Source organism: Gallinula chloropus, assembly GCF_964237585.1.
Source record: "Gallinula chloropus genome assembly, chromosome: 4".
Taxonomy (NCBI): Eukaryota; Metazoa; Chordata; class Aves; order Gruiformes; family Rallidae; genus Gallinula; species Gallinula chloropus.
In genome coordinates, this window is record NC_140088.1 from 66053470 (window position 1) to 66077531 (window position 24062).

At 36.9% G+C, this 24062-nt stretch overlaps 1 protein-coding gene across 1 annotated transcript in view; it reads left to right on the forward strand.

Annotated features, from left to right (window-relative positions):
• CCSER1 (coiled-coil serine rich protein 1) overlaps positions 1-24062 on the forward strand; it is a gene marked incomplete at its 3' end in the record, with an annotated part of 600835 nt that overhangs the window by 279457 nt on the left and 297316 nt on the right. Inside the window, exon 7 of the mRNA XM_084262954.1 lies at positions 11952-12035. Coding sequence (XP_084119080.1) covers positions 11952-12035 — 84 coding nt within the window. The remainder of the gene's footprint in view (positions 1-11951; positions 12036-24062) is intronic.

Below are 24062 nucleotides of genomic sequence, written 5' to 3' on the forward strand. Positions count from 1 at the left end.
CTCCTAATTCTTCCTTACTTAATTTTTAGAAAAGGAATGATGTATTTCAGGATTCTTCTGTTAGACTTGTATACTTGAAATAATCCAGTATGAGATGTGTAATGCAGAGGGGTCAAAGTATAAAAAAAGAGTCCAAACTCAATCCTGTGGATTTCTATATTTTTTTTACTTAATTTATAGAATTTAATTTCTTTGTGGCTTTCTGTGTGGCTTAGTGCATTGATCTATACATGGAAACTCAGAATCAGAAGTTCTGTATTAGAGTTCTCATATGGCATATTGATTGTGGCATAGAGTGTTGTACTGCCCAAACTAGGTAGATATTTATAGTTGGTACTGTATTGTCTTAAGAGAATTAAATTTTGTCGTGTCTTAGTTATGCTGCCATAGGACAATTACTGCCTTCTGATAGCTGAATTTTGTCTCAGTTATCTGACAAAGCCTTTTTCATTGTATTTTTGCTTAAAAACTCATTAAGATAAAGATGTCTTTTCTTTTGTAATGATCGTAGTGTCAGTCCAGAAATTAGATTTTCTATATGTATGCAAAGTTGGTGGTATTTAAAGACTGATATAGCTGCATAAAAAATACCAGCAAAATGTCATATTGGTTGAACAAAGGTTTAGTCTAAAATAAAAAAAAAAAGCGTTTTCATTGAAGGTCAATAAATAATTGGGTATGCAGTTTGTGAGGGAGTCACACTGAGTTTATAGTCTTGTAAAGTCTTTTTACATTTTTATTTTTTCGTGACTGTCTAGCATGAACATTGACATGCAAAATTCAGGATTCTCAGTTAGTGGTTATAAGATGCTGATGGAGATGTAATTACTTGAAAAGGAAAATAAAAGTAAAATATTTCATTGAAAATACCCAAATAATGAATAGCATGAATAGTTTAAATACAGGCAATTATCCTTTTGGTAATTTTTGGTAAGATATATATTGAAAATTACATCCTTTAATTACCATGAAATTCCCTTGTATTTTTATTAGTGAGAGGGTTAGTAATTGACTGTATACGTCTGTACTCAATGTGAGGTATGTCCACTGTAATTCAGAATCTACTCTTGCCTATCTGGCAAGTAGAGATAAAACCTTACTGTTTTTTTAGAATAAATAGGTATTCAAGACTTTTGTGTACTAATTGGCAGTAAGTGAAAGAGGGGTATGGCAATAATTAGTAAATTTCCTTATCTAAAGCAAGTAATCCAACTGTGTTTAGCACGTGAGTTAAAGGCTGGAAACAATCTTCATATTTTATATCTGCAGGTTTTATGTAGTGTGTAGCAAGATATTCTGAAATATCAAAATTAATTACTGATCTGTCCACCTGCTGTACATATTTTTCCTATTCAGTCCTATTTTATTAAATCGATTGGTAATATTATCTAGTATGTTGAAAAGCATTAGCAAATTATATACGTATTATATGTAGTTTAAGAGAGGACATTATGTTCTCCAGAATAACCCTTGATGTTATAAAAATAAACAGTGTGTGCTATTTCTGTGCTCTCATTTTATCTAAATAGGAGGGTCTTTTCTATGCTAGTACTGTGGATGTAGGGAGCCTTTAGGAATGCAAGGAGTTAGACTGGTATGAAAGTGCTCTAAGAATTGCCAAAAGTTTTCAATGTATTTATCCTTTAATAGATCCCCAATTAAGGAGGAAAAATATCTGTGACCTTTTCAGATGTACTAATTTCTTAAAAATTTATTTGGGTTATTGTTCCAGAATTTATTGTCTCTGGAAATAACTTTTTTCCTGTAGGGCTCATAGAAATAGAATTTTACTAGATTTGACGGTTTTCAATTTTTTTTTTAATTGTTGATCTTGAGGCAAGTTTGATCTTATTCATAGCATGAGGACCCCAGAATGCTTATGTTTGTCACTGAAATCACAACAATGAATGCAGCAGTTTACATGGGATGATTAGCAGAATAAGGTAATGGGAAATTTGTAGGCATCTCTTTAAGTAATTAAATAAATATTGGTTCCTATAAACATTTACCAAATAGTTTCATGTTTTCCAATGGGTACCTTAAAAGCCACCTGAACTTAAGGTGGTCTAAGTACAGTGAAAATTTAAAGTTTTATTCAAAATTACAAATGAATATTTTTCTACCTTCAAAATAGTACTAATCCTTATAGATGGTGGTGTTCTTAACATTTATTATGTGGTAAGCATTTTCTAAATCAGCTTTTTTCTCAGTCTACCTATTAGTGGCCAAATGAAAGTTTAAAATCCAGAATAGCAAAGGAAACATTTAGGTTAATCTGGGGTAAACTTTTTATTTTCCAAAGTATATTTGGGTGTTCTCTGCTGTTCTATATGTTCTTTTGAAACCTCTTTCCTTAGAAGCTGAAGTTGTGTGTGTATTTCCCATTTTATACACAGATAAAACATGTGATGCATGAAAAATGTGTGGTCTTTCTCATGAAGATACCTTGCTTCTATAAATTGAGGAATTTGAAGCATTTGTTCCTATTTAATCTTTCTTAAATATCTGACAGAGAGCCAGGTACCCTGCCACCATGAGCTTTCATGTTCTCACTTCTACTCCAGACCTGTGTTAGATGGTACTTAATGGTTCCTCATCTATCACTATTAGTACCCTGAGTATTTCTTATTTGCATGCATTATCCATGCATACAAATGTTTGCATTTTTGATCCCAAAAACTTCCCTGGAATTACATGTTACTTTCAATATTATAACCTATTTAATTTTTTGTGGAATTATAATATTCCTCACTTTGGAACCAGCCAGAGCTGGCTGCATCGCCTCATTTCTTCTGTCAATTCCTGTGTTTGGAAGATCATTGTTTAACTCCCTCAGTCACCCTGGTCAGTCTAAGATTACTTTTATTCAGATCCTAAAGAAAGGCTTGACTTGGCTTTAACAATAGTAACTGGAAAACGTACAAATATATTTTTTTCTTTTGGTTGCTGTGCATGAGAGGTTTTTGTCATGTTTCTCCTCACAACTGGAAAAGCTGAAAGTCACTATTTTTTAAGGCTCTCCTTGCCTTTTGTCTAAACAGTCTTGTGATTCCAGGAAGCAGGAGAAAGCATATTTTAAAGGCCAAATGTTGAATTTAACATAAAATAACAGAAATGCTGTCACATATTCAAGCTGACAGTGTAACACAGTGGTGGATGCAGGGTAGACTTCAACTCAGTGGCCTCTAGTGTTGGAGCCAGGAGGAACTTTGCTGTTGATCTCCTCATGGGGGAGCCAGGATCTAATTTGGGACCAGTCTCGTTCCATTTTAGAGCAAAGAGGTTTTGTGTAAGGTGTTATTCTCTGAATATGAAGAAATTCATTTAGTGGCTTGATGGTAATGGAACCTTTACAAAAATGTGGCACTTGGCAGATTTTTTTTACTTTATTCTTGCCCTAAATGGTTTTCTCATGCTGTTTGGCAGAAAGCAACTGCAACATACCAGTGAAAAAGTGGTTTCAATTGAGAGTAAAATTACGTCCCTAAAAGGCTGTAGATTTTTATTAATATGATGTGAATTAGTCTGTATGTACTATATATGATTAAGGTTGTTTGCATGTAAGAGTGTTGAAGGGGTTTTGGATTTGCTGATTCAATATTAGGGAAAAAAAATAGATATGAATAGATACGAATGTTTTTTCCTGATGATTATGACAGTTAATAAGGGAATGTCAAATTCTTGAACTTCAGGTTTACAATTCAGTGAAAAAACAAGCAAGTCCAAAATACTAAAACAACAAAAACCCATCCTGATTATAAAAGGTTTTCTTAAAATTAGAAAGTGGCATGAGGTCTTCCAGAGAATTTGCAGTGAAAATGAAAGATAATTGTTGTATAGGGAACGACTTCTGGCAAATAAGGTTATTATAAAAACAGTAAATAAATGATCTGTGTTTGTTTCCACATAAGCAGATACACCATCAGCAGTGGGGCAACTAGTCTGAGGAAAAATTCTTGAAATGTCATTTGCAAATACCTGAGAATAAAATGGAACAATACAGAATAAGAAATCTCTCAAATCAGATATTCATTCAGATATGCTAAAGAAATTAGTACAAGAAATAGTTGAACTGCAAATGCTTGCCAATTTAGGCATCTGTTGTTGCATAAATCTTTCTCTTAGTGAAAGGACAGAAAAAAGATGCTAGGGTGTGGGATTTGATTTTTTTTCTGTATTTATTGTTTGTGTTTTGTGGTGGGGTTTTCTTGAGTGTTGGAGAGGTTCCTTCAAAAGTTATTTTATTTTAACTTTGTTACAAGGTAAATTAGTAAAAAATTTTCTGGAAAACAGATTTAGTTGGTCATAAATTAATATAATAATAAATGAGGACGAGCAGACTTGACTTTCTGAGATTTTAATCATACTTCAGAAGTCTGCTGGAAGGGACATAAACATGTGAATAAGGCTGATCTCTTTGGTGTAGTTAACTCAATTTCCAAAAAGCTTTCAACAAGGCCCTTCATCAAAGCCTTTAAAAAAAAAAGATGATGAGTGGGGAAGTTTTCTCTTGGATTAATGGCAGATTAGTTGTAGAGTACAAGAGATATGAGAGAGCAGTCATTTATTAAAGGAAGAATTATACTTCCAGAAGGGTCCAGAATAATCAATATTAAAATAGGGTGTGAAATGTTGCAGAAGGATCTCATTGTACCAAATTACTTAAAGATGAAAGGCAGTTGAGATTCAGTGTCAGTAGACACAAAGGGAGACACATGGAGGAGAACAAACCTATTTTCCTGAAGGAGGAAAGTGATCTTTCAGACATTGTGGATAGTTCCCTGAAAACACCAGCTTACTAATCAAAATCAAAAAAGTACACACAGATGAGTAGTTCTTAATAGTTCTTGCAGGGCTCTTGTGCTGGAAACAAAGGGGAGATTTAGGGGGCTTGGTTTGTTTTGTTTTGCTTGGTTAGGTTTTTTTTCTTTTCTTGAATATATAATTTGTTTAGAGATAGCACCAAAGGAGCCATGGTATTGTGTATGTGAATTCTGGCTCAGGAAGAGCCATAACGAGAGAAAAAAGGGAGTGGTTGTATCAGAAAACATGCAGGTTTGTGTTTAAGTGCATGTTTCCAATCCTGGCTGCTGTTCATGTTTTCTGCAGGTTAGATACATCTCAGGCTTCACCTGGTGTGATCATTCAGTTTTCTTCTTTTGCAGTTTATCGATCAGGCTGCGCACTTTTAAAATCCATGCTTTTTATTATTGCTGCTGAAAAGAGCAAAATTCAGCTGAAGCAAAAAACCTAATCAAACCCCATCAATTTGCTCAGAATTTTACTGTTAACTGACAATTGGATTGCTATGAAGAGAATGATGTTTATTTAGCTCTGTATTCATAAATGTCTGAGGTTAAAGTAGCATAAGTTACAGTCTTACTGAGTCTTAATTTCATAATAAAGTATCAGTTGGATTCTAGTATTCAAATGGATATTATAGCTGCCCAAAATTCTTCTAGTGAAATCCTTACTGACATATTCTATGTAACTGAACTTAGGTACAACATGGTGTATTAGAATTGTGCAAGGTTTATGAGTCTTAATCAGCTTATTTATCATTATAAGATCCTGTGCTGCCCAAACTCCATTTGATTTCATGAGCAAGAAGTGAAATACAGAGCTGTTCCTTTAGCTATGTCACTTGAATGTTGTAAGTGCATTAAAAGAGGATGTACATAATGCTGCCTGTTTCTGATATGACCACAGCTTCCAAATTTGCTTCAAGATTTTATTGATTTGTTTTGTTCCTACTGGGAAGATACCTTGTAATGACACTAAGTTTGTGTTGAGGAAAGGTGGGCTTGGGGGAGATCATTTTGTGTTGCCATGTTATGCTTTAATGGGCATTTCTGAAGTGTGGGCTTACCCTTGTCCCTGTGCTGGGTGTGAGCAACAGCTTCCATGGCAGTGTGACATGAAACTCAGGCAAGTGAAGTGTGACCACTGCCTGCGTTCAGTGGCCACTCTTTGGGACCACTGTCAGGACTCCAACCAATACTCACTGGAATGACACACCACCAAAATAACAGATGAGCCAAAGAAGCAAAATCAATGTGCTGTGCAAATGTGAAGAATTAGAGCCAGCCAATTCATTTTCTCCTGGTGTGATTGAAAGGAATCACAGAATCACAGAATGTTAGGAGTTGCAAGGGACCTTGAAAGATCATCTAGTCCACCCCGTCCCCCGCCAGAGCAAGATCACCTAGAGTAAATCACATGGGAACACATCCACGTGGGTTTTGAATGTCTCCAGAGAAGGAGACTCCACAGCCTCTCTGGACAGCCTGTTCCAGTGCTCCATCACCCTCACAGAGAAAAGGTTTCTCCTTATATTTACGTGGAACCTCCTATGCTCCAGCTTGCACCTGTTGCCCCATGTCTTATTGCTGGCCATCACTGAGAAGAGCCTGGCTCCATCCTCCACAGAGTTATCCAGAATTTTTAAAATTTTGCTGTATGAATCTGCTGCACAACTTTAAGGAAGCTTCCACTAGTACAGCATTTATGGAGCTTTGTGGCCCTGGTATTTGGGTTTATTTCTTAGTTGTGTTTGATCTAGGATGATATTTTTAAAGAAACAACATTCTAAGTAACTGCTGATTTTTGTATTACCCTGCATTGGTAAACAATCTGTTTAGCACCTGAAATTCAGCACATTTATCAAATGAGTTTTATAATATTCTAATTTTATGGTACTATTTTGGCAACGTATTCTGTTTAGTATAAAAGTAAAATTGCAGTGAATTTATCTTCCATAATACATAGTTAGTTCTGTTTATAGCACTTTGATTACAGTAAGCACAATATGCCTATTTTTTGCAAAGTACGAAGAGGTATAAAGTAAGTTTTCAAAATAGAAATGATTATGCTGTTTGGCACTTATGTATAACCTGCTGCAGCTGCCTTCACACACGCAGTGCAATTTGTCATCTTGTGACCTGATCTGATGAGAAACAGATTTGCTATTATGTTTAGCATTTTCCCAGATGGACAGAATTAAGCTGAAATAGGAAAATACTAGCACTGAGACAGAGCAATTGCTGTCATAGTCTACGACTGAAAATAAGTAAAAGGGTGATAATTTGAAGAAGTAAAAAGACGATAATTTGAAGAACATTCTGACCGTAAATATGTACAATATCAAAAGCAGATCCAAAATGAATATGTGGCTAAATCCTGGATTATTTTGTTGTTGGTGGTGGTTGTTTTTTTGTTTGTTTGTCTTTGAGTGGGTGCTTTTCTGTTTGTTTGGGGATTTTTTTACAACGTAAGAGAATATAAGTGAAGAAAATACAGTGGACACTGCACACAGCTGCAATGATAATGATTATTTGGAGTGGTTACTAATATTTTCATAGCATCCGTGTTCTCCTTGGACTGACAGCCTTGATAAAATATACAAGTATAAAATAATTTTGCAGAGTATTAAGGAATCAGAGTATTCAAGGATATTGATTTAGCAACTAGAAGTGGTAAATGTTACTTAGCAGAATTTTAAATCTATAGTTACTTAATTGATTCTGGATGACACTTGAAGCTAGCGATACTTATATGCCAATCTGTTACTCTTTTACACTTTATAAATATTATAAGGGCTGAAAATACATGAGAAATATTTTGCATTCATGATCATAACCAGAATTATAAATAAGCATATTTTCCTGAACATAGAAATACATGTGTCAGATATCCATTGGAATGTGGGTCCAGTGAAGACCCCAAACCATGGAGCTCCAAAGTATTCAGAGTATATTAAAAAGCCCTGCTTCATGGGAGAAAACATTTCTTCCAGCCTTATAATTACAATGTAAACTTTGAATACACCTATTGCATGCTCTACTAAAAGCTGGCCATCATTTTCAAGTCCTTTCCTCTGATGTCTGTTGTTGTGACAATTACTTAGAAGGGAATTCTGGTTTTCAGGTAGGGTTTTTTTGGGGTTTGTTTGTTTTTTAACTCTAAATCCCCATTGGACTATGTCTGCTACTCCTTATTCACCTTGAGAAGTTTTTCTTAACAAACTTCTTCATCTTTCCATATCAGACTTGCACTGCACTAGTTTCCCAGTGTCCTAAGGATTAAAGGGGAACTCTTTCTGAGTTCACACTATCTGATGTGCATTGTTGTTTGTCCCGGACTAATAAATAACATAGTATTTCACAAGCTTTCCCTGTTCCCCCTAACTTTAAATTGCATGCTCCTAATTTGGTATCCTTCACAAAACCCTTTATTGAAATATTTTGACTCTTGCACGAGACTGTGTTTTTTGGAGCCTTCTCTCCTTCCCTGGTTTTCAGTAGTTACTTTCTGTATTCACTATTTAGGCAATACGTAGTTGGCTCTGTAACATTTTTTATTCTGTTAGTGCTACATTCAGACAAATTTATGGGATATTGGATTTGCCTAAACCTTTCTGGAGTCAACTACATTTGTTTTTCTTTTATTCCTGTATAGTATATTCTTTTTGCTATTTGTTTGCCTAGTTGGTATTATATCAGAAATGTCCTCAAAGTATAATAGAAACATAGAAACAACACCAAGTACCATTTGTCTTTCCTTTTGTTTTGTGCTTGCAGAACAAATGATGCCTATGCAGATGCCATGCAGCAAAATGGGATTGTAAAAATCCAAACTCAACAAGAAATGTCTCTCTGCTGCTTGCACACTAGGTGTGGTCTAGAGTAGATGGAACAGTAACACAAAATTTGGAAAATTGCGAGAGTAACCCTTTTTCTAGACAATTCTGGGTAACGCTTGCAAGCACTTTGATGTGCCGACACAAGTTGAGGGAAGACTGTCTAAAGACAGTCCTTGCTGAGATGCTTAGATTCCGATGAAGTCTTTTGTTCGGTGACAATGATTGCAACACTTGCTTTCTGCCCTTAAGCTTACCTAACTGCTAGTTTAGATTAATACTGCAAATAATATTTAAGCTACGGGTGGAAAAAACAGGTATTGTTTTCTCTAAAGCTGGCAAATCTGTTAAGGATTTGTCCAGCCCTCATAGTCTCTGGTATTCCAGCGCAATAGGTGCCCTGGAAATCACAGGTTGCTCTTTTACTAAGCTGCAAAGGTCTGCATAGGAGGTGATTTTGTGGGGTGTTGAGTTACGAGAACCATGTACCACTGGCCCATGTTTCACTGGTGTGTGACAAGGGGAAAATTACTGTAGGACTGGGTATTTTTCTTTAAGCTGTAACAACAGTTGCAATCTGCATTGTATGAGAAAATTGTTGGATGGAATATAGAAGTTTAGTGCCTGGAGAACTGTTTCATGCAAGAGGGGGTCAGTCCTTTGGGTGAGGAAGATCCAGCTGGGTGCATGGCTGCTTTTTGTCACTATGGTTTTTAACTCCTTGTAAGCTCTGGGAGGCAAAAACCTTTCTTCAGGATCTCACTAGTCCAAGGGAAGCTTGAGTTGCTGTGTAGACAATACCTTGTACCAAGGCTTATCTAAAGTCTTTCCTGCTGTAGTTACAATACACCGTTAGAGGCCTCATTGATGCATTTGTTTGTGTGTGCCTTCTAAAAGGCAGTTTTGTAGTAGTCTTGGTTTTGGTACCTTGTTTTCCTTCCTCCGCTGTGTACTTTGTTAACTGTTGTTTTGGATTTTTTTTCCATTAAAAAAGGGGAAATTGGGAGATAAAGAAATGTGAAACCATACTAACAAAAAGAATTTACAATAATGTAATTAGAAACTGCATCACTTTCTAAACTATTTTAAAAATTAAAGGCCTCACTTTCAAAAAAATAGTAAATTTCTTGACACTTTTTAATAATTGGATATTTTTGCTAACTAAAATTTTAAATAATGTGCTGATGACATATGGTGTGCTGAGGGCTGTATTCTGGGATGTATTAGCATTTTATTTTCAGCTAATGTTCCTAGATGGCATTCTGTTAGTAGATAGTGAGAGTGAAATGCTGTGACAGCAGATAGCAAAGAAAAACTCCTGCGAGTTTGTCCATAAAGAGATAGGGCAAGTCCTGGCTTTTTCTAAATTTGAGTATTTTGGGAGATATGTACTGAAGTACTGTGCAAGCAGGTTCGTTATCTGTTTGCCAAAAACATGGTATTTCTTTTTTATTGCAGTTGTAAATATTTGGGAGTTTAGATGTGAGTATTCTGTTTTTTTCTTCCTATTCTGTTAGAGCAGATGATGAGCAATATAATTACTTTGAAAGGTAATTATTATAACCAATCGTTTACTTGAGGAAAATGGACTTTACTGTTTTGTCTCATAATTGTGTGCTCATTTGGAGTTTCAAAACCATTATTACTGGCAGAGTTCAAGTTTATCACACTGGTTATGAACTTATGAACCACTGAGCTCGTCATGGTTTAAGTAATTTCTGCACTTTTACAGTTGTTATTATCTATTAGTGATATGTCCAATTTTGTAATATTTTAAATTAAATGTTGTGCAAATATCACCATATTTCCACATTTTTTTTGGTTGGGGTTGGGTTTGTTTTTTTTTTGGGGGGGGGGGGGGGGAGGGCTTGGGGGGGGGTACATTGGCTTTTTTAAATAAAGATAGTCCAAAACAGTATATTTCCCAAACTTTGTAAATACTGCATCCAGCTCTGTGGTCCCCAGTTCAGGAAAGACACAGAGCTGTTGGAGTGAGTCCAGAGGAGGGTCACAAAGATAATCAAGGGGCTGGAACACCTCTGCTATGAAGACAGGCTGAGAGAGTTGAGATTGTTCAGGCTGGAGAAGAGAAGGCTCCAGGGAGATCTAATTGTGACCTCCGAATACTTAAAGGAGTCCTATAGGAAAGCGGGAGAGAGACTGTTAACCAGAGAGAGTAGTGACAAGACAAGGGGTAATGGATTCAAGCTGAAAGAGGGCAGGTTTAGGTTAGACATTAGGAAGAAATTCTTTACTATGAGGGTGGTGAGCCACTGGCATAGGTTGCCCAGACAGGTTGTGGAAGCCCCATTCCTGGAGGTGTTTAAGGCCACACTAGATGGGGATTTAGGCAACCTGATCTAGTGAGGGTGTCCCTGCCCATGGGGGTTGGAACTAGATGATCTTTGAGGTCCCTTCCAACCCAAACCATTCTATGATTCCACAGAATATGTCTTTGTACTAGAAGGATGTAAAGATATGATACAGTTCTTCATTTGTAGTTGTGTGGCCAGCTAGTTAACTGGTTAGTTTGTTGGGGGGTTATTCTTGAAAGGTTCCGTCATTTCATTTGAGTTTCTCTTCTTGGATGTTTATCAGAACACAAAACTGTGTGATTGACATTTCTTCTCCAAATAAGGTGTTTAAACTTACATGAACTCATTAAATTGCCTGGAGACAGCTTGCAGACTGCCTCATGGACTTGGGTTTGGCTACTGTCTTATCTATTAGGTTAATTTTCATGCAAGTTGAATCGAGTTACAGTCAATGATTATAGCACTAAGTGGTAACTATTTTCTTTCCTCCACCCAGTTAATATGAGAATTGCTGCTGTGTGGCTGATGTGGGGCAAAAGATGTATGTGCGGGAAGGGTTCTTTATTTTTCCTGTGAATGTGTGTTGTGTTTTCTTTTCATCCTCTCCAAGATCAAGAGCTCTGCAATAATGCTTCGAAATTGATATTTCTCTAATGTTGTTTTCTGTGAGTGAAATTATAACATTTTATAGCCATTCTTTAACTGAAAAGGAATGACCTGATAGCATCTTCAGTAAAAAGGCTTAAAAGATTCAGAAAACAATGAAATAGACTTCTGTGCAGGGAGCTATTCACATTTCTATGTAATGTCTTCAGATGCATTAATTTGTTTATGCAGCAACTTAGAATATGTTATTGAAAACACCACACATGACAAACGAGAATTGAGTTTCATTACTTGAATGTAATTATCTCACACTATGTGAAACAGCCTTTTCTTGTCAAGAGCAAAGTAAAAGCATTAAGCCTATTATAACATCTCTTTTGATGTTTTTGTAGGATGGAATAAAAGATGAATGCTCAGTGCTGAAGCTGCAGCTGAAAGAGAGAGATGAACTCATAGCCCAACTTCGGGAGGAGCTGGTAAGCAAGAAAAGCAATTTTTTTGGTTTGTTTTGTTCATTTACCTGATAATGTCACTCCAGACCAGAAAGGAAAGAAATGGAATTTCACATCAGCTACAGAATAGCTAGCCTTGGGCTATGTTAATCATTCAGATAAACTCTGATAACACTAACTGCAGGTTTCCAGGGACCTGCCAGCCTCTAAAGTGGTTACTATCTAGATGCACTGCTAGTAGAAGTTTCTTTGAAAAGATGGTGTTGACAGTTGTCTTGCAATATCAAAGAGGCAGAGAAGTCAAACAGCATTGTATGCATATGCCAGAAATCTTGAAAGGCCAGGCACATGTCCTGATGAATTGTGAATGCTTTTCCTGTGAGCTGCTTTTCATGTCTACAAGATTGTTCTGTAGAAAATAACATTTTTTTCTCCTTAATAGATACCTTTAAATAAAATAACAAATATTCTTACACTTGCTGGAACTTTCCTTCGCATAATAGCTGCTAATGCTTGAGTACTACCATTTTAAGTATAGAGGGAGTACTCTCAAGTGGGTGAAGTATAAAGTATGTGATGTAGCAATTAAAAAACATAAACGCATGACAATAGATTTTATTGTCCCATTAAGGGTGTACTGACATAATTTTAAAACTCCATTTTTGAAGGAATATGATTAAACCATGTATTTCTTCAATATTTTTAAAGAAAGAAGAAAGGCTTTTTTTTTCAATTTTTTTTAAATGAATATCACAAAGACTTGTCACAGAAAGCATGTAAGGTCACCACATTCAGAAAGATGTTCAGCACATACACTGTTTCCATGGAATTTGCAGATGTGCAGGCACCTTCCATTTTGCATAAGGAGCCTTTAGGAGGTGGGTTGGGTTTTTTTTTTCCCTATTTAGATCTTTATCTGCTCCAGGGCAAGGTCTTTTCTTGCCTTTCTGTCTCATGATGAGTGGCTAGCTCAGCACATGGACAGAATGATTTCAGATCCATCCATTACTGCATCTGTTATATACTAACCAAAACCACCCGTACACTTTCACACCAGCATGAATAGCTAAGTTTCAAGTTGCATAGGAAAAATGTAATGCTGCTCAAGGATGAAAGATTCCTTTGCTATATTAACATCTGCAAAATAAATACAGGTCATCAATATTCTTTGTTTCATATTTGGCTACATTAAGAAATGATGTATTACGTAATTATTATCTAAAATTAAATGACAAAATGGGATACAGGGAACATCAAGCTTCTGCACAGTGCTGGAGCATTAATTTTATATCATTCTAGTTCAGAACATATGCTATTTAACTGGTTGACAATTTTGTCAGTGTAAAATTATCCTCTATTGATACAATGAGCTCTAGCTCATTTGCTGTTAACTGTTGTCAAAGTTCATCTGTCTGTATGTCAGTTGCAGAAAAAAGTCCCACAGGGAATTCAGTTCTTGCGCCTCTTAATAGACAGAAAAGTACATCTTCCTAGGGTCATGAAATAAGGATTTCCATGTGATTGAAAGTATGTATCACGGATTTAATCCATGATTAACTACCTTCAGTTTTTATACTCTAGGACTTGAAAAAGAACATAGAAGTAGGAGTCTTGAGACCACATTTAGTCATTTGAAGTTAAGTTTTGAAAGGACTCAGTGTATCTCATTTACTCCTATCGAACTAAATAAAGCCAGGTGGGGAGATGAACATGACAGAAGCAGGACTTAACGTTATGAAGTCTGTGGAAGGGAAAGAAGAAAAAATAAAAGGTAGTGGGTGTCCAGTGCCCACAGTATAGGAAAAAAGGATTTTTGTGCATGAGGTGTGTAAGTGTGGAGTCAATATGCTACCTTTGGCCATCTGTGTATTTTTTAATCTAGAAAATGTTGGTAATGTTTTTCTCCACTTATATAGCATCAACCAAAAACTGATGCAAAACATGTTTTTTAATATTCTACAAATTCTACAGTTTCTACAGTTATTTATGTGTTTGTAAGATGGTAAATATCAGGAAAGTGAATTTTTACAAAAGATAAGTAGAACAGTAATTCTCGGCTAATGAAACTGTACGCCTTTTCACTTAGCTACAATATGTCACAGGCATAACACTTGATGGAATAACTACCATTTTTATTTTTGTGTCTTAGGGCAACCTATGTTCCCATTGTCATTCTGAATATGGAAGTAAATACAACCTGCCTGTCTTAAAATTGTGGCATCAGGATGTCAATTCAGAGTTAGCACTTAAACATAGAAAACAATTTGGATGGGAGTCAGTTTTGGACTTTTTGAGAGAGGTTTATGAAAGTCCGTGCTTTCCTTGTGGTTTTCAGCTAAGTTGGATGCTTGCATGTAGATTTAAAACCCTTGGTTAAGTCGTTTTTCTGCGAACCCCTAACTAACCTTAAGTGAATTTCAAGTAAATTTTAGCTCTCAAAGACCTTTTATTTCTTTCTTTTCTCTAGTTTTTTTCCAAGAGTTTTTTAATAGTCTTCCCTCTTTCCCCCTTTTTGATATTTATTATTTTTTAAAATTTTCAAATACTTCAACAAAATATTTCTACTCCATTTGAGTGTGTTATGAAGGAGACTTTGAACAGACATGAGTGTGGAAAATGCCAATAGCGTGCCAGCTGACTTGCTGTAAACTGATGAAGCTTCAGAGCACCCACAAGTGTTCTCTCTTCTAATTGCCATCTACCTCTTGAAGGGAGAAAAAGGTAAATCTTTGAGGAATGAAAATAGGGGTTCAACTACAAGACCCAGGTACAAAGGATAAAATGCAAGGAGCCCTTACCTACTACTGAGCAAACAAAGAACTTAAAAACATAGCTCCTTGCCAATCTTTTACTGTCTTCTCTTTATAGTGATAATTTTGGATTGACCTCCTGGGTCAACAGAAGTGTGTCTGTCTGTCTTTGAAGGAGTAAATAAAGGTACTAGGAGCAGTGGAGTTAATTCGTCTGTTCTCATTATCGCCTGAAAAATGCTTGCTCCAGAAATTGGGGACAGTTTCGCTTCAAAGATGTCAGGTGCCCAAAACTGCTCTAAGCCTCCGTGGAAATGGTGAACCTGAGCAAGAAATTAAAATTTTGGTTCAAGGCATCGCTTTGTCTCAAAGCTGTACTTGTTCTTGTAAATATCCTCTTACCCAGTAAATCAAAGAAATGAAGTGAATCCATTCTACAGGGTTTCATGAAAGGACTTGTTTCCTTGCTCTTGCTCTCTTGTAATTTTTTCTCCCACTAAAATAAACACAGTAAATGAAAGTCTTGGTGTTCATTGGACATAGAAATATGTTTGAAACCTCAGCTGTCTCCTACCGAGTTTTTCCTGCAACTCTTAATTTATGTTTTCCAGACCAATCTCGTTCCACTGCAGTGTGAGCACTTGGTATAATTTTTTTTAAGGTAGAGTGGCAAAACTAACTGAGTCTTGCTTACAGTAACATTTATTCTACTGCTGCCATTGGTATAGCAGCATTCACGCTGAAAAATGAGTGTTAACTGCATTATCTGGTCAACCTTGATTTCCTTGTGTAACTTCAGTCATGTGTTGTCCTTTCAGAATAAAACAATGTGATGAGGTGGTTTGGGTTGACTCTGAGTGGAACTGGAGGCCAAGTGAGGTCAGGTCTCCTTACAGCCCAGCTGTTGGGGATATTTTTCTCCTGTGGAGGTGGCTCTTTATCAAATGCTAAGCTTTTCACATTTCTAGAACAGCTACAGTGCTATAGCTAAGTGAGCTTAACCTCCAGCTGTAGAAATTGATGCTTTATATATTCTAGGTTAATCTCAACAATACACAACCGCTCTTTTTTTGGTTTATCTTTGCGAGTTGTAAACAAATCCTACCTCCTTGTCCAAAACCTGGTTGGGTAGTGGGGATTTTCTGGTTGTTATTTTTTAGTTTATAATCTGTTTCTGGAGAGCAGAATGATGGCAAGTTTAGCTCGTTCCTGTAGGTTGATTTCAATAATGGGCAATTAGCCAATTGCTGCAGTTTTGAAGTGTAGAGAAGATGAGTACTTGTTATCCAGCTTTGAAGTGTAACAGAAAGCCTGAGATGCACTTCAATCCTGCTGATGAACTGTTTATGAAAGACATTTACTCAATTTAAGTGTAAAAATCACATCAAAATGTAGTTATGCCAATACAGATGCCTTGAATTGTACAGTCCTAGAATCACAACTTGTTTTGTCAGGCTAAGAGTGAGATTCAGAAAAATAAATCAATGAACTCATAGTGAATACCTTATTTTTAAATTTTTAGGGAAAAGTCACCATTGACATTTTAAAGAAATGAGGTAATTCCTATATAGTCTGTATATAAATCATTTAAATTTCTAGATTAATTTTTTTACACCGATTACCCCTTTACTCTGCACTGTGCTGGTTTCTAGTATTATTTTATATTGGCTATTTTATCAGGGGATATTACAGACCCAATAGGGATTTACAGAAGAACAGGCAGTTGTAAGTACTTTCAAATCCTCTTTCTTCCTCATATTTAGGAAATATTAGGAGCAGAAAAGAAATAGATTAGGTATATTTAAACATTATTAAAGTGTCAGGCTCTCCCCCCCTCCCTCCCCTTGCCTTTTTCTTTTTTCCTTCAGGAGAACTAATTGCATGTATTCCAGAAAAGGCTTATCTGAGCTGTAATTACTCTCTGAATCAGTTCCACGAGACAGCCGTGGAGTGTGAAAGTGGCAATATCCTATGACACACAATGGGGATTAGGCCCTGATTCCTGGATTCCTCCTCTGCCAGTCCCTTGATGAGAAGCTGCCAGTCAGATAGGATCTTTAATATTCCTTGGCACTTGTGGAAGTGATTCTGCATATGAGTTCAAGTTTCTATCACAAACCATTGTCATATCATGATGTTTGGCATAGATAAACGATTATGTCAGTGGCGTAGAGTAGTGTCTTCATGGTCTCACTGAGATTCTTCTGTGTATTTCATAAAAGTAATACTGCAGAAATGAGCACATCCAAAATACCTTTCTCCAAAGTTTCCCTTGAGACACAGTGCTGAGGCTTACGCTCCTTTCATAATAATGCACCACATACGCTTGTGTCTGGCAGCAGTGTCACTTTTGCAGACTGCTGAGTTTGTGAGACACAGAGCGCTTTACTGACGGGTTCATGTGAAAGACAAAAAGTAGGTCTCAATGTCACCATTCCTTTTCCATTTCTATTTTATACTGATTTGAGTTAACCAGTTTTAAGTCTACTAAAGATATCAAGAGAGCCAACTACAGAAGAATTTTAGGATGAATGGAAATAGGCAGCATCTTGGAGGTGTGTTGGGAAGGAAGACTTTGTAAGCTGCAGTTCATCAGCTTTTTTCATACTTTTGACTGATACATGTTTTTAGAGATTCATATTTCTTCTTAAATGAATGGTGGTAGATCGTATTCCCTATGCAGCAGCATGTAGTATTGAGTTTGACTTAATACCATGACTGTATTATGGTCAAACTAGAAAGTTAATTTACAAGTGACAAACCAGGATTAGTACCAAGGCTTGCTGAGTAATTGAGGCAGAGGAAGATATATGTTGCTTTATAAATGCTAGGAATAAAGATATGAATAAGGCAGTAGAGCCAGTGTGGTAGGTTCAGGTTGTTTATTTTTTTATTTTGGGGGAGGGGGGCTGGGGAAGGGAGAGTAGGTATAGTTTGATCGCTCAAAATCCTTTTAAATTCAGTTTGTGTTTCTCTAAGATACATGTATACGTGTGTGTATATATATATATACACAGAAATATGTATATATAGAGGCACGGAAACATGCAGACATTCACATATGCACACACTGCCTCTCTTATTCAATATCCTTTTTGGTAGTTACTTTCTGATCAGGAATTGTAACATTTTTATGATAAAGAAGGTTGTAAAAAGAAAGTTGGCTAAACCCATGGAAACTTACTGTTGCTTGGCCTTATATTTCTGATCTTGGATAAATTCTCAAAGTAGTTTTGAATTTGAGCTTGCATGAAGATGACTGCTGTCAGTATCCTCTAGTGACATACTATTGCATTATGTATGTTTATAAGAGAAATGTTGCTTAAAAACAATACACATACTGGAAAGCTTGTTTTGCTTCTTAAGATCAGCAGTTTAATTTATATGACTTAACAGCTTCAGCGTGTTGCTAAAGGCATGTGTATGACATTTTTGCTGCAGTCATCTGATGTGGATGAGTTTCAGATTAATAAGTGTTTTGTCCTCGGCTCTGTGTAGCAATGTGTAATGAATCATCTGGTACTGTTTCTTCCAATAATTAATTTTCTGGTTGGGGAAATATTTTTGATTTAGAAGATGTGGGGATGTCTGTCTGTGCAGTTCACTAGAGATCTAATATAAGAATAAAGTTTTGCTTACATCCCACCCCAGTTATAATTTAGTGCTGTGTCCAGTTTTCCTTGCCCTACCTGGGCATGACTCACAGAAAAGTCTGTGCAGACACACTGGCACAGCAAACATCACAAATGAAGAATCATAGGTATTTTAATAGCAAGTATCATCTTTGTTTATATTCTAGTGAAGTTCTGTAAGGAAAGAGTATGATGTGGTTTTCATCAAGAATTAATAATATTTTTTCCTTCACTCATATTATATTCCAGCAGTTAAAGACATTAAATACTTCTGTCCATACATAAGAATTTTTAGAAAGAAAAATAGTAAATATTTATTTGAAAAAACTTTGGAAGGACTTGGAAGCTCTCTGTAAGACATTGAAAAGAGCAACTGCAATCTCTGTCCTTTCCTAGGTAAATAACCTAAGAAGAAATTAGCTGTATTAAAATATTTGTTAAATATCTCTAATATTGCTTTACAGAAACTGAATCCATAAAGTCTCTCTACATTTTGTATGGGATTTTTTGTCATTCTCTTATTACTTAGTTTCAGTTTGTACGTAAAGAAAAAATATTATGTGAGTTGCATGAGATTTAAGAGGTTTCAGCTAGCCTCAAAGACTGAACACTTTCTCAGTGCTCTATGGTGTTATGAATATTGCATTGTTTCAAGGATGCTCAAATGCTTCCTCATGTGCTCTGCTTTCTCTGACCCACATTCTTTAAGTTCTGTTAGAGCTATGATGTGTATGTGGTGTTTTACTGTAACTTTCATATACCGCTGTATATCCGATTCCTGTGTATGAAAACGTAGCCTAAAGTTGGGGATGTACTTTTGTTCCCTTCCCATACCTGTTTTAAGTTGTTTTGGTCTATTTTCTAGAGTGGGTGACAAGAATGGTGATGCTGGATAGGTAGCTATTGGAAGTGGTGCCATTTATTTCAGAAAATTTAGATTAAAATCTGACTTTTTTTGAGAATAGTAGACATCTGACAGCAAGAGGGAAGTCTTGGTCACAATGCCAAGTCTCATTCTTCCATCCAGTACTTTAATGTTCCATTTCATGTCTCTTTTGCTGTTTTGTTTTCCTGCATGTTTTCTTTGCCTTTTGAAATATTGGTCCCCCTTACTTCCTATAGAAACCACACACAGTGTGCACTTCTTTTACTGTCCTGTGTGTGCTTTATCTATTGTTTGAGAAGTCTGACTTGATGCCTGACTATGGATTTTGGGTTCAGGCTGCTATTATTTTCATGGTCAGTCATTCAGATTGATGTTTAACAGCAATACCTTTGACTCTGGATTTCGCTAGTATTCCAATATGACAGGAAGGGGATGGACTCTGTGACAAAGCTTTCATAAATGGCCTACTTATTGCCCTGTATTTAAACTGGAGGGTTGGTGAGATAAGCAATTGTCTATACAAATGCTTCATTGCCCTTCAGGGAGGAGTCAGATGACTGACGCACCGTAACGGTTTCATGTTGAGTGGTAGTAAAAAGTGCCATGTGGGGTATCACTGATGAACCATGTATTACAAGAAAACATAAAAAAGCCTGACTAGTGTCCTAGCAAAATGTTAGCTTGCAAATTTCTACTTTCATTCCTAAATTCTTTTAAAAAAGTTACCTCTTTTATTTTAGCTCCTTCAATAGGTTAGCTGGATGAGCATTTTTACTTCTTTGTATCTTGATTTGAAGAAGATAAAAAGGTAATATATGGTTATCAACCGAAAATAAAATTTTAAAAATCTTATAGACTTTTTAACCATATATTACATTTAAACTACAAGGTGAAGCAAATAACATTCAGGTTAATAGTAAATTAACTTAATATCACACATTATATATTTATTTGCTCTCTGGGGTTTTCAATTCTGAATATTTTTTCATTAGGTTGCCCTGTATGGCTAGTATAATAAAAGCAATAGACTACTTTTTACTATTCATTGTTTAGTTGAGAATATAGAGGGTTTGGGTTTTCAGTTTTGGGTGGGTTTTGAGCGGGGTTGGAGGTTTTTTTGAGCTATTGTTTATGAATTATTCTGTACTTTTGAAATGTACTTAACATATTTCGGAGTTTTCTGGTAATAATGCAAGACATTTATCTTACAATTCTCAATTTGACTTACAGATTATATTGTTTTTCTCAAAGGGAGCTCTCATGATATACCAGAAGAGTAATAGAGTTTGCAGGCTGTAGTATTTATCAGAAATCACCAATTATCCACACAGGACCTTATAAAACCAGACTTTCTCACAGTGTGATATTTGTGTTTCAGCTTACAAATGAGGGTTTCACCAAACAATGCTAGTTGGGTAATAGGATGCTGTATTATTATGGTTTTGGAAAGAACAAGTGGAGCTATTGTACTAATAGTATGGTGGTAAGAAGGAAGAAAAATAAATTATGTAAACTTGCTTCAGTGCATTTGGTGTGCTTGTGGAGGAGTTCAGGTTAACAGGCTGGAAAAATAAAAAGTGGTGCAATTAAAGGATGATCTAAAGCAGCAGGAGAGCTCATTTTAGTTTTCAGCTGAACTGCATATTTGTCGTATTACTTTCAAGAGCAGGGTGATAGATTCTGAAGGGATGATGGCATCGAGAGTAGTGAGGATTTCTAAATTGCCACTACTGACCCACCTGCTAAGACCACTTCTAACAGGTGTGCCCAGCCCACAGAACTTGCTGTGTGAATGATCCTCACTTAGGCGGTGTGAAGAAGCTTAGATCAATTTGTGGAATTTTGTCAAATTTATTTTGTTGCATCCTGTTTAATTTTTGGAAATGGAATTCAGTTCTTAAGGGACAAAGGTGTTCATTGTTTTTCTCCTTCTGGTTCAGAACCACTGGGATGATGTGGCTTACCAGCCTCTTTTCTCTCTACCCTCAAGGAGCTTAAGACATCTTTAGAACTGTTTAATCTTTATTTGTCAAATCAGAATTAGTAACATACATCTGTTTCTCTTGTTTTTTAAACCTAAATTTCATGGACCATTCTGCTTAGCCAGCAAATTTTAAGAAGTATACAAGCAGAGAGCTTTTTTCACATATGTTGTTATTGCCAAAATGTGTTTTTCTGCAGAATCACTGAAATAGATTGAGGGGTGAGAGAGAAAGTGCTGGTTCTTATCCAGAAAGGCGACAGTTACTTCGGAAGTGCAAAATGTACATAACCTGTAGGAAAGCAGAAGATGCATGTTGGATGCACATCTAGGTCCCTGTTTGTCTGCGTAGAAAGGAAGAACCCCGTGTGTGACAAAACTGAGGTTGTATCTTTAGTAATTCTTAGAATCAGTAAGGAGACCTGTCTGCAGAACAGGAAATTGTATGAGTCTTTTTAAATCCTTGTTTTGCTTTTATTGTGTTTTGCAATATTTTTTTTTCATTATTCATGAGTCATTAAAACCTTCCGTATACATGAAATCACTAATAGGTTTTGGTGGTTTGGGCCTGGCTAGAGGTGAAATGCCCACCAAAGCCGCTCACTCACTTCCCTTTTTAGCCAAAAAGGGGAGAAAATATATATATATTGGGAGGCTTAGGATTCAAGACGGATCACTTTCCAATTAGTGCAATGGGCAAAACAGACTCAACACAGAATAAAGGAAAACTAATTTATTACTACTACAGCTACACACCCAGTGAACCAGAGTCAGGTAATGAGAAGTGTGGCCATCTCTTAATGCACTTTCCCCCCACCCCTCCCTTCATAGCAGACTTAAACTTCATTAGAATTTTACTCCCTTCTTCCCCTGCCAACATGGCGCAGGGAGGGGCAGGGAATGGGAAGTGGGGTTCCAGTCAATTTCTCATAAGCTGATTTCCTCCTCCAGATCTTAACACTTCTACTTCCCTTTACCCCTCCCTTCTTTGCAGACTTTAATCATAAATTCTTCTCCCCCATCGCAGCGTGAGGAGAGGCAGGGAATGAGGAATGGGGGTTTTCAGTCTGTTCCTCCCGAGTTGTTTTCCTTCTTAGCTGGGGAGGCATTCTACACATAGACACACACACTTCCCCTGTAGCACCGTGGTGTCCCACCCATGCGAGACAGCCCTCCACGAACTACTCCAGCGTGAGTCCTCTCTATTGGGGAGTCATCTCCTCACTATCTGCCTCAGCACGGCTCCTTTCTATGGGATAATGTCCTTCAGGCCCAGGCTCCCCTGGCCTGGTCCCCCACAGTCGCAAGTCCCCTGGCAAACCTGCTGTGGCGTGGATCAATCTCTTCACAGAGTGTAGATGTCTCTGCTCCCCGTCCTCATCCATGGGCTGCAAGGGGACACCCGCTCCACCATGGTCTTCTCTATGAGCTGCAGGGGAATCTCTCACCCGGAGTGCCTCATTCTTCCCCCTTCCTCCTTCAGGCCTGGCCTTGGTGTCCACACAGCTTGTTACATCTTCTCAAAGAAGAATGTATCTGCCGATATGGGATTCACAGAGGCGCTGTGACCATCTCTGATTGGCTCAGCGCTGGTCAGCAGCAACTTTGGCCTTGAATCGGCTTTCTGGGGCCTGCAGATGGCTTCTAGCTGCTGCTTGCGGAAGCCATCTTGGCAGCACAGCTATGCAAAACGATGACATAGGTTAATGAAACAAGGAGACTGGTCTGATAAGGAATACCTATAACTCAGCATGAGAAAGAGTAAGTACAGCGCAGGCCTAGCAGCAGCCACATTGCCAGAGAGCTGTTGATACAGGCAGTCAATTGAGTTGCAGTTCTGCCTATGAATAGTGCTGATCTCCAAACATTTTAAGTTTGGGCTATTCCATCCTTACCCACGCACTATTTGCTCAATTTCTGTGTTCAGTCATGAATCCTTATGCAAGGGATAGGATTAAAAAATAACATAAAATAAAAAAACACCATTGTCCAGTAAGACCAGTTGCAGAACATAGTAATTAGAAACATGAGGCAATTTATTAGCTCTCACATCTTCCAGGATGTTGTTATAACAAATTCTAAAGAAGTCATCCAATGTTCATTTTTTTTACTTCTCTGTCACCACAGTATTTATTGAAACACTATGCCATGTACTTCCTAATATTCTCTCTGTGTTAGCATAGAGGCTGGAAATACTATTTCAAAAATATAACTCCCCCAAAAAACAAATAAAAACTATAAAACAAGGCAAGTTTCTTAGTAGAGAATACTAGAACAAAACCAGGTAGCTTACGTGAAGAGGGATTTAGTTGAGAAGGACTTGATGGTTGCTCAAAGCTGGGTTCACTTCAAATTTAGACCAGGCTGTTCAGAGACTTTTCTATCCACATGTTGAAATCCTCTAGGAATGGAAACTCTGCAGCCTTCTTGGATGACCTGTCTGACCAGTCCTGTGAAAAATTTTATGGGTTTTTTCCTTGTTTCCAGTAGGTGTTAGTCTCATTTCATCATGTGCTGTTGTTCTCAGCTTTTGTCTGTGCCCATCTGAGAAGGATATGTCTGCTGCTTCTCCATATTCTGTTCAATAGTGGAAGAGAGCAAATAGATCCTGCTGTAGTCTTCTGTTCTCTGGACTAAATAAACCCAGTTCCTTAGCTTCTCCTTCTATTGATCTGCCTGAGGGTACGGAGGCTTTTCAAAGGTATCTGGACAGGTTGGATCAATGGGCTGAGACCAACAGGATGAAGTTTAACAAGGCCTAGTGTAGAGTCCTGTACTTGGGACATAACAACTCTGTCTAGT